Below are 17,853 nucleotides of genomic sequence, written 5' to 3' on the forward strand. Positions count from 1 at the left end.
ATGTGCAATTTATAAAAGCTAAGCAATTGCAGATCTTCACTCATCTTTATAAAGAGCAGATTGCGCTAGTGTGCTCAGGGGATAAATGCATGACATAATTCTGAGCTATAATATTTAAAGATTGCCAGATACAGTACCATGTATAACAAAACCCCAGGAAGAATTGGAAAGCCAGGATTCCCATTATTAACTGACACAAAATAAACGTTGGTTCATATATGAAATCTGACCAATTGGTGCAGTTCCAATGGGCTATGTGGCAATAACTTCAGACAAGAATCATAGAATTCCTACAGTACAGATGGAGGCCATTTGGCCCACTGGACCTGCGCCAACAACAGCTTCACCCAGGCCCTATCCCCATAACTCCACATATTTAACCTGCTAATCCCCCTGACACTAAGGGGCAATTTAGCATGGCCAATCCGTCACAAGTAGGCTTACATTCACACTGCAATGAAGTTACTGTGAAAATCTCGTAGTTGCCACACTCTGGTGTCTCTTCCGGAAGAATTTAGCATGGCTAATGCACCTAACCTGCACATCTTTGGCCTGTTGGAGGAAACTGGAACACCCGAAAGAAACCCACGCAGACACAGGGAGAACATGAAAACTCCACACAGACAGTGACCCAAGCCAAGAATCAAACCGGAGTCCCTGGCACTGAGGCAGCAGTGCTAACCACCGTGCTGTTAGGATTCAGGACCTGAACCCCAAGGTATTGTATGAAGCTAAATGAGACCTTAAGAATTTTTTTATTTTGGCATAAATGTGAGGATAGGATGTTCTGCTCCAGGAGTAACTCCACTGACAAATTAAAGATCTTTCATCAAAACAAGCTTTATTCATAATCCAGTCTAAATACAGCTCTAGCAAAATTAAACAGCTTAGCTTTTAACAGTTGAACAATAGTTTAAAAAAAACTCTAATTTCTAACTTAACACTATTTCAGTTCCAAATAAGCAACAGACCTCTTAAGACTCAAATGCTACTTTAAATACAGTTAGCTAACCCAGTATACTTGCTATAAATTGGGTTAACACCCTTGAAGCTTTCAGAAAGGTTTTGATTTTCAGGAGTAGCTTGCAGACTTCTGTCTTTAAACAACTTCAGCCAGAAACTGAACAGAAAGCCGTTTTTCTCTGTCTGCTACATACCTAGGTCCTCCTATTAACCACATCATCACATGACCCTGTATACCTAAACAAAAACCCCAGCTTCCATTCCTCTAATCAAGAAAACCCAGGGGACCTTTTCATTTGTGAACAAGAGCCGTTAGCCCTCTCCTAAGTAAACACGACATGGTTAAAATGAATAGTTATCCCGCTTTCCCAACATCGGAGCTGTATTGCTTCCACATACTGAACTGCCTGTATAACAAAAACTCAAATCTTAAACATTTCCCTTAAACCTAAAATATATCAATACCACAGTGTCATCACAATACTGTGCTACATATTGCTGCATATGAGTTCAGAATGGCTTAAATTCTGTAAAATAGTGTATTACCTGACATTCTTTGCTGTCTCATTTTGATTCAAATCAATAACATTGTGATCTGATGCAAGGCGGGACAATCCCTGCTGGTTACGGTTATCAGCTTTGTGAAGGGATTGTTGTCTCATTTTTGTCTTCGACGTATCCAACTCATCTTCACTAGTAAAATCACTTGCACTACTTTCATATTTCTACATAAAAATAAATAATGGATAAGAACTCAAATTAATACGTGTGAAGGATTAATTTCAGGATTGCAGTAACGTGCTATAGTTCACCTGATATCAAAAGTCAGCTTTTCCAGGCGTACAAAACTTGTATTAAAATCATTATCATGGGGCAGCAAGGTGACACAGTGATCAGCACGGCTGCCTCACAGCACCAGGGACCTGGATTCGATTCTTGACTTGGATACTTGGGTTGTGGAGTCCGCATGCGTTTCCTCCCAGTCCGAAAGACTTGCTGCTGAGGTGCATTGGCCATGCTAAATTCTCCCTCAGTGTACCCAAACAGGTGCTGGAGTGTGGCGACTATTCATTGCAGTGTTAATGCGAGCCTACTTGTGCCACGAATAAATAAACTTTAAAAAAACTATATTTCTATTGCAGAAATGGAAAATTAAGGAATACAGGGAACGTGATCATTTTCACTAATAGTTTAATATCACTTTCATTTGATTCTATTATTTCAGATAAAACGTAACAGGAATGGTCAACTTAGGAGTTTGGGCTAATCTTAGTGGAGGACTACATAAGGCCACAGCATACTGTGTTGCAGTTAGCTACATGCAAGTTCGGAATGGCTCACATTCTTTAAAATATTAATGAAGTGCACATCATTAGCTGCATCGAAAATATTTGTTGAACAACCGAGCTAATAATTTTGATGACTGCACTATTTCCATTTCACAATTAAAAGCTTATACAATTAAATGCCAGGCATATCAACATCTAACATCCTGATGCATATATCCTGATTAGGTTTGCTGTTGCAGGCCAAGTCCATTCTCAGTAGCTAAAATATTGATATCAGCTGAAAACTGGTAGCATACATGGAGATGCAGTGATATCTCACAAAAGTGGGTGCAGGTACAGAGAGCCCTGGGGGTATATGTACATAAATAATTGAAGGTGGTAAGGTAGGTCAAGAAAGTAGTTAAGGGGGAACATCAGATTCTGGCTCAATTTCACAAGCAAGAAAATCATGAGGCACCTTAATAAAGCACTGATTTGGCCCAAGCTGGAGTTATGTCCAATTCTGCTCACTTCATTTTAGAAAGATGTGAACTCTTTAGAAAGGGTGCACAAAAAACTTGAGGCTCGTTTCAGGGATAAAGGATTTCAGTTGTATGCATAGACTGGAAAAGCTGCGTTGTTCTCCTTAGATAAGTTTGAGAGGAGAGTTGATAAACGTGACCAAAATAATGAGACAGCTGGAGAGTAGATAGAGACAAGCTTTTCCTACTGGTGAAAGAGTCAAGAACGATTGGAAACAAAAACAGGGAATGCTGGAAAAACTCAGCAGGTCCGGCAGCATCCGCAAGGAGAGGAAGCAGACAGAATGCCCTGGACGAAGGTTCATCCAGACTCGAAACGTTGGCTCTATTCTCGCCCTACAGATGTTATCAGACCTGCTGAGTTTTTCCATCATTCTTGTTTTGGAGTTCAGCCTCTGTATTGTTTTGCTTATTTTAGAATGGGTGGACACCAATTTAAGAAGATTGGCAAAAAGTTCAATGGTGACATGAGAAAGAAAAAATTACGCAATGAGTTTGATATATTATTGTCACATGTATTGGTACCCAGTGAAAAGTATTATTGTTTGCATGCTATACAGTGGCAAGGGTCTGAAATGCTTTGATGTAATCAGGGGTTTCAACACAGAATTGGAGATGCACCCAAGGAGAAAATAAATTGCCCCAAAAGAGGAAAGGGCCAAGCATTAGGACTAGCTAAGTTATGCTTGCAGAGGGACGGCATGAACAAAGAACAGTATAGCACAGTAACAGGCCCTTCAGCCCACCAAGCCTGCACTACAAATGATGTCTTTCTAGACAGCATATTCAAATAGCACAGAAGTTTTGCATATTTATTGTGGTTCAGTTGTCAGTACCACAAAGGTAGTGGTTGAACAAATCTTGCGCTACTGCACTTTCCTGCACTGTGTTCCAGGGCGGAACTGGTAGCAACCAGGGAGCAGGTGCTTAACTGGCCTCTTAGTCTAAAGAAAAAGTATGGTTTTTCAGCATCATTTCCAGCTAACAGCATAGAGATGGAAGTCATCTGTTTTTAAACATTCCAAATCATTTCGCATTGGAGCATAAAGCACAAGTTTACAGTACATAAAATTATCCATGGCTATTATTAGCCAGAATCAGATGGTAATATGCTGACATTATTAGAAGTAGGATCTCTGGACCCTTATGACTCACAGGATTCTTGTAAAAGAGATGTTCCAAAAGGCTCTGATCATAATGAGGGTCATTCAGTTCACTTTCATCTAAAACACTACTTCCTGCAGATGGAGTTTCTGGAGGGGAGCCAATGCCATCCCAGTCATGGACAGGGAAAGAGTCAGTACTGTAGGCAAAATAAGAGCAGGTTAAAGTTGTACCAAACAGTAGCGTGTATTACTAATATACAGCAACTTGTCTTCAGTACTAATGGGAGTGAGGGCAGGGGCAGCTCTTGCTAACAGGGATTTCAGTGTGTCAGAGTGCCTGATCAGGAAAGCCGCACTCTCTCCCACCAACCCCCACATAGAGACTACCAGAGTTTGATGAGTGGCCTCTCCATGTGGCAGAAGCAGGGAAGAGTCCCTAAAATGGTACTTAATTGGCTAATGAAGAACCTCAATTGTCCTCTGTGGGAGGGGTGGTTAGAATGCTGCCTTTCCCACTGTTGATCAAATTCCATGGCATGGAACAGCAATGTTATGCCACCTCCACATTTTATTTTATACTGACCACAACCTACTTCCCAACCTCACCCCGAGACCCCAGTAATTTCTTCAGCATCTTGGTGAATTAGTTTAAATCCACTATTACAACACTGATTCTGATCAATATCCAATCCCAAACAAAGTCTGAATTTCATCTCAATTTGGGATCAATACGAAGGGCAGGCTGAACAGGGCCAACAAGCAAGGGATTCAATAGCTAAACCTTTCCCTTGGCATAAAAGTACCAGGTTTGCTGATGGAAACAAATGCAAAGTTACATGTACAAAGCAAATCAAAATGAAAACCACTCCCTACACTTACCTCCCTAGGAGTAACTTGATAGCTGTGGCTTCTGTGTTAGGATGAACTTCTTTTAATGGATGCTCAGGAGAAGGCTGTAAAGAATCTTGGGTTGGGAAAGTAGCTTCAGTTTCCAGCAAATTATGAAGCAACTTTCCAGATTGAGATTGGAGCATTCTGACGGAGAAAAAAAGAATGATTATTGTAGCTAAAAGACAGTTACAATATTTTAAGATGTAATGTTTGCAAATGTAGAGTGACCAGCAATTAGCAGAATACGCCCATGGCAGTTGAGGCATATAATATTCATCTACAGAAGTGTGACTGATCAGATAACTCAAGTAACAAGCTCATCAATAAATCCATTGGTACAAATATTTAGCATATCAAACTGCCGTCCAGGGAAGATTCTTTTTTAAAATAACTGGATAATTTCATATTAGAATTAAAAAATGTAGTCTGTTAAAAATAAGTTGTTTATTGATATTTCCGTGATGTGTTAAAATGGAAATAATACTTTCAAAATTATTTCCACTGAGTATTTTCTTTAAACCCAAATGCAGAAAGTTGACAATGAACAGATAGTAAGAGATGCACAGAAGAAATCTCACTACGTGGTTAATGTAATGAGAAATATTGACATCCGAAATAGCTGATTTACAAGGTCATTGGTACTCAAGGATTAACAATTATGATGCAATTACAAGTTAATGGTATACTTTGTATAGCATGCAAGAAACAATACTTTTCACTATACGCTAATTCTTGTGACAATAATAAGTCAAATAAATGATCTGCAATCAAGCTTGGAAATTAAATCGGTTACATATTCCATCTGTAAAAACAAATACTTTAGAAACTAGCTTGTAGGTTAGTACTCTCAACCTTCTAATGGTTCTGAAAACATATTTTCACTTCAAGCAACTTGCACTGCAGTATTGTTTTCTATTGACATTTGTTCAATATTCATAACTTTTATTCAATATTAACAAAGCAGACTGAACTTCAAATCAAAGATGGAATAAATGCAATCTTTCCACAAAAATCACACTCAGAACAGATTCAAAATTATTCAGGTTTAGTATGTACAATACACTGTCAGACCAAAGCAAATGATTCATGGTGCAGTGGAATAAATGCTGACTGTGCACTGCAGCACCATTCCTCTTCAATCTGCCTGCATGTATAAGTGTCCACCGAGGTCTCACACACCATAAGCAGAAAATTGATTTCAATGTAATTGGAATTGAATTTTTTTTTAAATGATACAACGAGAAACTCTCTCAATTTTCAACCATCTTTCAATAAAAGCTAGATCGCACATCAGACAGCATATCTCTCCTTTCATCTTTTGTTTGTACTGATCTGCAGTATATTCAATTTTAATGGACATTTAAGGACTGGTCTATTATCAATTACAAAGAGAGTGTATCAAGTGCAGACCTTTCACGATATTAACCTAACTTTTCCACCAAGAATTGATGGAATTATTCTGAACTTCCAGCATCTTGGTAATATTTCCTTACATTCACCTCAATTATTGGTTAAAATCATTGGGCTATACTTTGCTCTCAGAATAAGTGAGTTATTGCTATTCTCCATTATTTAGGCACAAACTGTACCTCAGCTTCAAGTATGAGATAGACATCAAAAACCCATAAGTTGCTGTCCGAGGTGTGGCATTCCAGCAACAGCATCCTGCTGCTTGCTTTATTATTGAGATTTATTGTAATGTGTTGTACTTGTGAGGTACATCTGAATTAAATCTTGTCCATTTCAGTCTAATTACACTTCTTATGATGTAGTGAATGTTAATTACTTCCAGTCAACCTCTCCGACACTGAAAATTAACCATTGTAAGAATGGAGACTCAGTCCTTCAGGTTTAAATTGTAGAATTACAATTTTCAAATAAGTTACTGTCATTTTTTTTAAATCTTTCTTAATCCAATCTTTCTTTCCCTCACTTTGTTTCTCTTTTATGTCTGACTTAGTATTCCATTCACTCACTTTAACTTATGCTTTGTCACCTAGGCCTTATGCAGCTGATTTCACAACGCTTCGATTTGGTTCTTTGAGACGTACAGCTTCACTCTGGTTCCAGGTGCTTAGTTTTCCTCACTGCAAGATTATCTCTCACTTCAACAGCTTGTCATCTTTTAATCTGCTAATGCAACAATAAGTCTGACTGTCAGATATCCTACCATTATAAAATATGATCCATTATTTATGACTCATTCTTAGTGGATTTGGTTGGTTATTTCCTTTCTAGTTTGCTCCTTTACTCACCTATAGGTGCTGAGTCTTGCTATCTCAAACTGCGTTCAGAACCAATTTAAAATCATTCCAGTCCAGTTCATATAAAGCCCTTACATAACTTCCATGGATGCTGGCAGTCTTATGACATGTTGCCCAGATGGCTATGCATCATGTGTGAGCTTAGAGAGCAAATGCTGACAAATGGTTTGATCATGCAGCCACTCACAATTAGGTCTTCATGCCACCCACACACCCCTTCCAAGAGTTCCTGTCAAATGGTCAGTGGAAAGCAACTAGGCAGATAGTTTTCTTTCAGTAGTGCAGGGATGGCAAGAGCACCTATACTACCTTACACATGTCCAGTGAAGATCAGTCCTCTCAGGTAGAAACTAAATCTGCCTTCGTAGAACCGGCGTCATCAGCTTCTAATTAGTAGTCTCACTCTTTATCATTATCTAGTTATTCCTATTAGAATACATCGTTTTAAATACAGATTCAGGACACAATCTAACAAGACTATGATGTACCTCACATCAAATTACCTAATGGAACATTGATACTTCACCCCAATGGCTATTTTTCAAGTACTGATGTCATCCATGGACAGGAGGGGAAAACTTTAGACGTTTATATTTTGTATCTATCTATCTCATCATAGAAACTTGAAGCAGGAGTGGGCCATTTGACACTTTGAGCCTGCTCTGCCATTCATTTTGATCATCAGATTCAATCTCACCTGCTTCCAATATCCTTTGATCCCTTTAGCCTCAAGAACTACGTCTAATGTCCTACTATAAGAGTATGAAACTAAAACCATAAATGCTATACATCAAAAGCAGAATTAGATGAGTTGGTAGTTTTAGCGAGTAGTGTGAAGAGTTCATTCCGACCACTCCTACTTTTCATGTTGCTACAAGAAAGTTGTCTTAATTCTTTTGGTTAGCTCTCAGGTTAAAAATGATGATTGCTTCAAATTCAAAGACACAAAAACAGCAGTTCAATTACTGAAAATTTCATCAAGCTTACTTTGATTTTGATATGCCAATGTCCTGGCATGGAGCCATGTAAGGACTGTCCTCCAATCCAGACACACCAATGGGAACTGTTTTCATAGCAGAAATCACCATTGCATTTCGCAATTTGCTCCCTCGGTCCAACAAAACTAGAAGCAAGAATACATAATGAACAGACAGGCAGCTTCAAAGACTGACTTCTCCTATAACAGCAATGTGCATTTATATAGCATTTTACATAGAAATGTCTCAAGGTGCCTAATCGAAGGGGTGGGTTTCAAGAACGGTATTAAATGAATGGAAAATTAGACAACTGAAAGCTCAGCAGTCAATGGTGAGGCAAATGGATGGGGACTGCACAGCAAGTCTTTTCTCGTAGTTGTACATTCTCTATACTTCCAATATCATGCTTACAAATTTTTTTTTTACATTTTCTCTAATGCTTCATATCCTTCTGGTAATATGACAACAGAACTGTATGTAGTACTCTAAGCATGTTTCAACACGTCTTGCTGCACAAAGGATGGAAACTTTATTGGTGGCGTTCAAACAAAGAAGTTGTGGGAGAAATGGGCATGGATCATGTTTATTGAAAGTGACAATGAAAGAAATGTCATAAACAGGTTAGTAATTGCAAGAACATAACAAATGTGGTCTACTTAGAGAACGGCATTGAGGAAAGGAGGACAGCAGAGAGGGACGGTGGGAATATGAGAGCAGAGAGGAAATGGAGGAGGGAATCAGAGAGGATGACATACTAACTTGTTACAAACAATTCATTTATGGCTCTTATTAAAAATGCACAGGAAAATACCAGTAATAATTCTGGAAAACGATAACAGGTCAAGTTTAGTTAGTCTATTGTATTAAGTGGTGTTTGCTGCCATCTGCTGGTAACTCAACTTAAAACGTAACATGTTGATGATAATTGACCAGAATGCGCTGGAAATGATGCACTTAAATATCCATCACTTTGTGGCAAGGCAATAATACCCCATCAGTTGTGTATGATCACAAATCACTGGATGTTTTGTGCTCCACTGTCTACCGTGGAAAGCAGCACTTCACCAACTTTCACAGAACTGCAGTCATTTTAATTAATCATGCATTAAACTTGCCATGTGAAGTTACAGCTGGTACTCAATAGCATAGGTACTTTTTTTAATAATGAGATTCACGTCACTGAAGTGTCATTCAACCCTTCCATCCCAGAAAGGGAACATGTGAAACTAAAAGAAATTAAGTATTGTTCTCAGACATTTAAAAAAATATTTTTTCCTTTCTGCCTCTTTTGTCTTTCCCTTAATCCAATGTTTCAGTATCTGATTTGATCTTAATGCATTCTATTTATTTCACTGTTGTTCCTGTTTCTTTCTCCTTAAATTACATTAGCTAAGGAGATAGATTGCTGGTCCCATTGCTCACCAAGATCACAGAAGCCCTGATGTCTTCACTGCACCATTATTAGTTTGAGCTTTCAGTAATTTGAGATTAAAAAGATTTTTGGACTGCAAGGTGAGAGAAGAAATCTAATGGAGTGTGCTGTGAACGATCTAATCCAGATAATTCTGGGCCAACACATCTAGTTAAATCTAATTCATCTTAAATCCTTAAGGCAAACAAATTGGTGCAAATTCAGCAATAATTTTCAAGGATATCTACATCCACTGCATTGTGCAATCTTGCGCTGAATCATACCTTCATGGATATGAAATGTTAGTTTCTGACAAGATGAAATTATAAAGAAAGACACAACTATCATGATTAAAGGGCAGGAAAAATGCATGGGTTCCATGTTCCAACTGGTGTAATATTTTATCTCCTCATTACTGCTCTGTTTCTGTTTCTATTCTTTGAAAAGCCCTCCAAATTTTTTAATTGCATTCTCAAAACTGACTTTTTAGTAAAAGTGCCCCCATCCTGAATATGAGGAAATGCCCTGGAAAACAAACCCAAGATACTTATTGGAACCCAACATTTCTTGTCAGATGGGAAAAAAATTGAGGACTTAGAAATACTTTATTAGTGAGCCATAGAGGTTCCATATGAAAAGGGGGGATTGTGAGAAGTAGTGTAATTTTTAAGGCTGCAAGAGCTAACAGTACAATCAGCAGTGATGGACGAGTTCAGCAGCATACAGAAAGGGGGAGGCACATGACAGACAGTTAACTAGGTTACACGAAACAGATAACCGCAGTGATGAGATTAAGCGCAAAATGGGAGTTGAGAGAGTGTTAATTGAAGGAATGACACAATACAAGCCATTTACAGTGTTTAAAGTTAACAAGGTTAACAGCCAAATAAGGGGGAATAACACAATACAAGCCATCACAATGTTTGAAAAACAGTATAAAATGTGCTGCAAATCTATGTAAGGTGTGCCTATTTTGACTAGACACCCGGTCTTGCAAGAACGACAAATAAAATCTTGCTCCTTCAGAACTTGACTTGACTAAATTGTTTAACTGTGAGCTGTGTTTCTCACAATTGGGGGCTCGTCCGGGATCCTAACATCCCTGGTAGGGAGGTTGCCGGTGACAACTGGGAAGACGCGTCCCGTTCCAAATTGAATGGTCCCAGGTGTTCATCGGTGGACTTCTCTGCCACTGACTGTTGAGAATCCTAGGAAAGTTGTTCTGAACGAGTAAGTGGGAAACGATAGGCACCGTCGTGTGGTCGGGCAATGCTGCGGACCAAGGTAAGAAAAGTGACTTTTAAGTATTGCCTTGGCGACCGGGTCGTGGTAGGTAAACCATGGGAAGTGGGGGTAGTAGGACAAAGTCCCCCGGGAAAGGTGCTGGGAATCCGCGGAGAAAGGGTGGGGCCCCAGGGAACATCCCTCCAGAAAGTCCTTTGGGACGGATGTTGGAAGAAGGGTGGGGCCCCAGGGAACATCCCTCCAGAAAGTCCGTTGGGAAGGATGTTGGAAGGTTTGGGCACTTGTACTAGGGATAAAAACAAGATGACAATGATGAAATATTGTGTTTTGTTTGGGTGAAGGAACCAATCAGGAGTCCGTCCGTCTTCTGGCCAAAGTACGGTTCGGTTGAGGATTGGGTTTGTCAGATTCTTAATAAATATGTGAGACAGAAGCAGCCGGCGTCCCAGGAAGGAATTGATCATGCAAGTTGCTGGATAATGTTAATTTAGGGGCTGCGGGGGAGGTTATGTGATGAGGGAGCAGAGGAAAGTCGAATAAGCGAGGTGCCCCTAGAGGCACTGGAGTTTGTGGATGGGTCACGAAGTATATAGATGGATCAGCATGAATGGGATGGACCTACAATTGGTCTGAGCAGAAAGAGGTAGAGAGAAGTATGTCAGTGGAACTGGGAACCCTGACATGGGCTTTTACTGAGGTGCGGGGAGAACGCTAATAGTGGTTATGTATTTGGAATTGTGCATGACTATATGACTGTTTGAGAGAGAAAGGGATTTGTCACGACATGAGGCACCCGAATCAAACATGGTCAAATTTATTAGAGGCCAGTGAGCTCCCATCAGTAAAGGGTTAAAAAGAGACAAGCAGGCTGACTCTGTATGGTACAGAGAGAGAGAGAGAGAGGGTGTAACTGTGTAATTGAGACCCTCATGTGATGTAATAGATATAGCCAATCAAAGTGAATTGCTTTAAGTTTTTAAGTTTACTAAATTATGTAGGGATCGGACAGAGATTTGAATTCTGCCAAGTGGGAAAGGTGGCATTATATTGCATTTTAAAGTTGTGAGGAGAGATAACCATTTAGGCACATAATAGATTTGATTTTGTACTTGCCTGTGTTGGTTACAAAGGCAGAGCTGTAGAAATAATTAAACATATAGATTGCACATTAGAATGCTTTCAGTATTTCTTCGTGCATCTGTGCTCCAAGTGATGTTTTGTTTTATTGTACCAGAATTGTAAGAAGGTGCAAGGGTCTTGATTTAGTGAGGATATTTAATGGTGATAAAAATAAATCTTATTTTGGATTTTCTGAATCAGGCTTTAGTTAATTAAACTGCTGTACTTTGACTCACAATTAGTCTCAGAGGTATCTTTACCTACAAGGATTGGTGCTGAAACCTGGGATCTGTTTACGGGTCCGGTTGAATGGCCACAACTGGAGCTCCGGAACAGATTACCAAATTTAAGGGAGTGAATCAAAGTACAGTAGGTGCTCATCTGTGATGAAAAAGTGTGAGTGTGTGTGAGAGGTCTGAGCTGAGCACGTACAGACAAGGAGGCATCTGTCTTTACACCTAGCCCTAGACCAGTTGTTAAGAGGGGTAGCCCCCTACGCAAAGCTCAGGAGTTTGAAGTGGGTGTAAAGGCTAGAGAAGGATGCCTGGGATGTGATGTTCAGACGTGAGTAAGAAAGAAAGCCGGCTTAATAGTGTGAGCTTAAAGGTGTAAGCTCACGAGTGTAAGCGGTGGTACGGAGGGGACTGATCACCCCTGATAGGTATCACCGGACTGTGATAAGAGCGACCTAGGGGTGGGATCCATTTCACCCACTAGATCAACAATGGAAATGATTGAAAAAAAAGGACAGAACTAAGAAAATTGGAATTCTCTTAGTTCGAATTAATTGAACAGGTTTAAACCAGATTAATTGAACACATCTCAGTCTTGGGTAAAAAAATATTGGGCTGACGACAAGGAGAAAATTAAAACGTCAGAATCACAGATTAGAGAGTTAGAAAAGAGAAACCAAACAAAGAAAATAGCAGTATTGTTAATACATCAGTTAGCTGGACTAATTGAACAAGTAGTCACTTCCACTAAGAAGTGGAGTGGGGATAAAAAAGATTAAGGAATTAGAATTCAGAGTAAGGGAACTGGAGAAACAAAACCAAGTGTTAGAAGACTACTGCAGAGGGACATCACCTCCCTACCCCGGCAGTATTAACAGACGGACAGGAACAGCAAATAGACCCGATAGTCTGGGCAGGGGAAGGAAACCGAGGGGGATTAGACGCTCCTCCTCTGCAAATAAATTTAAAAAAAGGAGAGACGGTGTGTGTTAAGCAATACCCTATACCTTTGCAAGGAAAAAAAGGATTACAGCCAGTAATTGAAGGATTGGTTAGAGATGGACTGTTAGAACCCTGCATGTCCCCTTATAATACCCCTATATTGCCTGTAAAGAAGCCTGAGGGAACGTACCGCCTGGTACAGGACCTAAGGGCCCTGAACCAGATAGTGACGATGCGACACCCCATTGTCCCTAATCCTTATATTTTATTAAGCAAGATTCCTCCTGATCACGGATGGTTCAGTGTAGTGGACCTAAAAGATGCATTTTGGACATGCCCACTGGTGGAAGAAAGTCGAGACTTATTTGCTTTTGAGTGGGAAAATCCTATCACAGGACTGAAACAGCAGTTCAGGTGGACAGTGCTCCCACAGGGGTTCACAGAGTCCCCAAATCTTTTCGGTCAAGTCTTAGAGCAGGTGTTAGAAAGATTTAAAAAGCCTGATGAAATTACGTTACTACAATATGTAGATGACCTACTAGTAACAGGAGGAGGAAAGGAAAAGGTAATAGAAGCCACAAATAGCTTATTGAATTATCTGGGACAACAGGGATTCAGGGTGTCAAAGAAAAAGCTGCAGTACGTAGAGAAGGAAGTTAAATACCTTGGACACCTAATCAGTGAGGGAAGGAGAAGAATAGATCCAGAAAGAATACAAGGAATCCTAGATCTAAATATACTATGGACTAAAAAGGAACTTAGGAGGTTCTTGGGATTAGTAGGATACTGTAGATTGTGGATCAAAGGGTACGCACAGAAAACTAAACAACTATATTTGAAGCTGTTAGAAGAAGAACCTAATGTTTTAAAGTGGACAGAGGATCTAAGCTGATAATAGAAACGAAACTCCCTTGGACTAAGTGCTTACCAAAAGCACTTTTTGCGTATTTGTACAGCTCCTCGAAAGGATTTGGGTTTATCCCCCTATGAAATGCTATTTGGACTACCTTATATGGGGGCAGTCGGGGAGTTACCGGTTCCTGAAATGAATGATCAATTTGTAAAGAAATATATACTGGGCCTGTCCTCCTCGATATCTTCCCTTAGGAAACAAGGATTATTGTCGCAGACTCCAGCCCTCGACTTCACGGTACATACAATTCAACCAGGAGATCGGGTCCTGGTAAAGTCATGGAAAGAAACTAAGCTGCAACCGGAATGGGAGGAACCATATCAAGCACTCCTAACAACTGAGACAGTAATCAGGACTGCTGAAAAGGGGTGGACACATCATACTATAATCAAGGGACTGGTAAAACCTCCAGATAATTCCAACACGTGGATGGTCAAACCGACTGAAGAACCTTTGAAGCTGAAATTTAAAAGACTCTAAATAATCAATTTTTAGTTGCGGCGTGAGCGCGGGAAAGGAACTGTTTTGAATTAAGTTCTCTCCTAAAAGGTAACGAGAAAGGGATAGAATGGAAGGGGTAACCTGGATAATGCCTTCCTTCCTCTTGTCCAAGAGAGTACTTACAAGTATGGGATATAATTCAGATAAGTTAGAAGAGGACAAGGGAAACACTATGAGCTCAGTTACGGTTCTGGATCTCACTACAACACAGGTAGTAGAGACAGACCTGTGTTCTTTGGTAATATGTGGGGATCTGGTGAGCCAGCAAAAATATTTGGTAGAATCCTTACAATTTTATGCCGACGGAAAGTATCCTTGGGGTAAACTCCCTTCCATAATATCCCTTCATCAGAAACATATGCAGCCAAGATCAGAATGCCTAGATAAGGAATACAATCTTATAGGGACCAAATGGACTGAAAAAAAAAATAAGCAGTCCAGTCTTAGATCCTAAGAACCTCTCCCGGTACTCCATAGCTGGTGGGCCCTTCTTTACAGGTAACTGGACCAGGGACCAACAATTGCACCAGGCAGTATTTGGAATTAGGGTAAAGGAGGGAGGAAAAGATAGCAAATTGAAATGTTGTTTCCGAATCTATGTAGATAAAAATTTGAAAACACCTGACTAGAATGATAAGGTTCCCCAAAACGACCCAAGGGCAGTAAGAGTGGTCGAAGTAAACAACCTAAAACAAATCCTTGAAATAGAGACTGGGTATGAGGAGACTAATGCCTGGGTAGAATGGGTCAAATACACTGTAAAAAGCTTAAATAAAAGCAATTGCTATGCCTGTGCGTCTGGGAAGCCAGTGGCCCAAATATTACCCTTCCCTCTGGGATGGAAACGCGACAGAAGAGGTATGGAGTGCATGTTAGCCCTGTATCAAGAAAAGGAAGCATGGGGCAACCCGAACTGCACATCCCTATCCCTGATGTTCCCTCCTGTGGAAGCAAAGAACTTAAAAACTCCCCCTCAGTTTCTCACTGCCGTTGTGAATCACACTTCATGTGTGAACCGACAAAGGGCAGAGTTAACTCATAATATGGGGGAGTTAGAATCATGCTCAGAGGTCAGGAGCATTACAGAGAATGGAATGGGAGGGAACTATTCATCATTGAAAATCCCCAGAGCAGATATATGGTGGTATTGTGGAGGAAGGGTACTGAGGCCAACTCTACCCCCTCAGTGGAAAGGTACATGTGCAATTGTCCAATTGGCTATACCATTTACCCTGGCATTTGAAAAATCAAAAGGATCAGGAAAAACAAGAGATCAGTGATAGGAATTTCTTTTGATGAAAAGATATATCTAGATCCCATAGGAGTGCCTCGGGGAGTTCCAGATGAATTTAAAGCTCGAAATCAGATTACAGCTGGGTTTGAATCCTTGTTTTGGTGGGTAACAATAAATAAGAACGTAGATTGGATAAATTATATAAGATTGGGACGAGCAAGTGAATAGTATGTTAGCCAAACTGGAACAACCTACTCGCGCATATCTGGACTAAACCTGGAAAAAGGGATGCTAGTGAAAAATTACAGACAGTAAAAAGAAAAGGGGGGATTGTGAGAAGTAGTGTAATTTTTAAGGCTGCAAGAGCTAACAGTACAATCAGCAGTGATGGACGAGTTCAGCAGCATACAGAAAGGGGGAGGCACATGACAGACAGTTAACTAGGTTACACGAAACAGATAACCGCAGTGATGAGATTAAGCGCAAAATGGGAGTTGAGAGAGTGTTAATTGAAGGAATGACACAATACAAGCCATTTACAGTGTTTAAAGTTAACAAGGTTAACAGCCAAATAAGGGGGAATAACACAATACAAGCCATCACAATGTTTGAAAAACAGTATAAAATGTGCTGCAAATCTATGTAAGGTGTGCCTATTTTGACTAGACACCCGGTCTTGCAAGAACGACAAATAAAATCTTGCTCCTTCAGAACTTGACTTGACTAAATTGTTTAACTGTGAGCTGTGTTTCTCACATTGGAACCCAACATTTCTTGTCAGATGGGAAAAAAATTGAGGACTTAGAAATACTTTATTAGTGAGCCATAAAGGTTCCATATGACATTTGATCCATTATGGTTAGAATAAGTATAATACGATGTGTTCAGGTATCCATGCCTTGGTAACTTTGACATCTTCCAGATCACACAGGAAATAAATGGCACTAAAAGGTGCAAGCCACTACATGACCCACAGATTGGTCAACTGACTGAGAATATACTTTCTTTGAACTTTTGTGCTCAACACATCTTTCCACAAAATCTCTGAGGGTAGAATTCTCCCATGCTCCACCAGCATGTTTAGTAGCAGGCATTGTGGGAGACCCGGAAATCGGTTTCACGGCAGCATAAATTTACAGCAGGATCTTTTGCTGGTGCCCGCCTTGGCAAAACTCGGCTGAGGGCAGCGTGAACCTCATTTGCATCTCGTTAATGGGATGCAAATGAAGGCCCAAGACCTCACGCCAGATTCTCTGCAGGGGCAGCGGGAGAAGGTGAAACAAGTTCAGGACAACATGTGTGGCGTGCAGTTGTCGGGACTCATCTAAACAATGCTTGGGGCTGCTTCGAGAGTTCAGGATAGAGGCCACCCACAACTCTGCAACACCACAGCAGTGGGTTGGGGGACATCTGCAGGTGGATCTTCCAGATTAGGTATCTTGAACAGGTCCATCTTCCTGATTAGGTGTCTTGGAATGTTCTAGAAGATTCATCTTCATTCTCAAGAGGTCCATTATCTTTTTTCCAATAATAAATCAGTGACATTGAATGCCTTTCAATATGGTGTTATCCAGGCCTGCTCCTACCACTGAATATGTCTTTAAACACCTGAGTACATAAGTAATGAGGCTGACACCTGGTGATTTGTAATGTTTTCCCGTCGGTCACCACAGCGATAACACTCCACAATCCTGCTCCCGCCATGACACTTAGTCTCAAAGTGGGAGAATTCCCCTCTTAGTTTCTTCTTCCAGGAAGGAACATGGGATCTTGGAAGTCATTAAAATGGTCAATATTCCTCAATTTGAGATTGCAACGCTTAACTAAGATGCATCAGAAAATTGTACTTAGAAACAAAGTATAGGACTGAAAAGCTCAGAGACCAACGAGCCAACACCAAGGCCAGTACTGTTCAAATCAGCCACTTGAAGTCATCTACCTGATTCTTCCTTGCATTTTCCATGCAATCTGCTTGTCCAGGGTAGTTGATTCCAAATATTCATCACCCATTGTGAAAAATTATGAAATATAAACTGTCTGTGCACTTTAACTCATCTAAGCTTGAGCTTCAGTCCTCTGTTCTACAGTTTTTCACATGTGAGCATATCATCAGGGTACAATTTATCTGTGCCATTAAGAATCCTGACTACATCTTCTGAAGCAATCAATCTCAAGTTCTCTACAACACTCTATATTCAAATACCTTCAGCTGGGTATCTCTTTAGTTGAAAAAGCAAAACACTG

The 17,853-nt window shown here is 40.2% G+C and overlaps 1 protein-coding gene across 1 annotated transcript in view; it reads right to left on the reverse strand.

Moving 5' to 3' along the window:
- c2cd3 (C2 domain containing 3 centriole elongation regulator) overlaps positions 1–17,853 on the reverse strand; it is a 128,828-nt gene that overhangs the window by 83,974 nt on the left and 27,001 nt on the right. The window contains exons 6-9 of the mRNA XM_080197550.1: positions 8,022–8,157; positions 4,759–4,914; positions 3,929–4,076; positions 1,510–1,688 (exon numbers count right to left, since the gene is read on the reverse strand). Coding sequence (XP_080053676.1) covers positions 1,510–1,688; positions 3,929–4,076; positions 4,759–4,914; positions 8,022–8,157 — 619 coding nt within the window. The remainder of the gene's footprint in view (positions 1–1,509; positions 1,689–3,928; positions 4,077–4,758; positions 4,915–8,021; positions 8,158–17,853) is intronic.

This window comes from Carcharhinus amblyrhynchos, chromosome 10, assembly GCF_965287045.1.
Source record: "Carcharhinus amblyrhynchos chromosome 10, sCarAmb.v2.hapA, whole genome shotgun sequence".
In the NCBI taxonomy this organism is placed as follows: domain Eukaryota; kingdom Metazoa; phylum Chordata; class Chondrichthyes; order Carcharhiniformes; family Carcharhinidae; genus Carcharhinus; species Carcharhinus amblyrhynchos.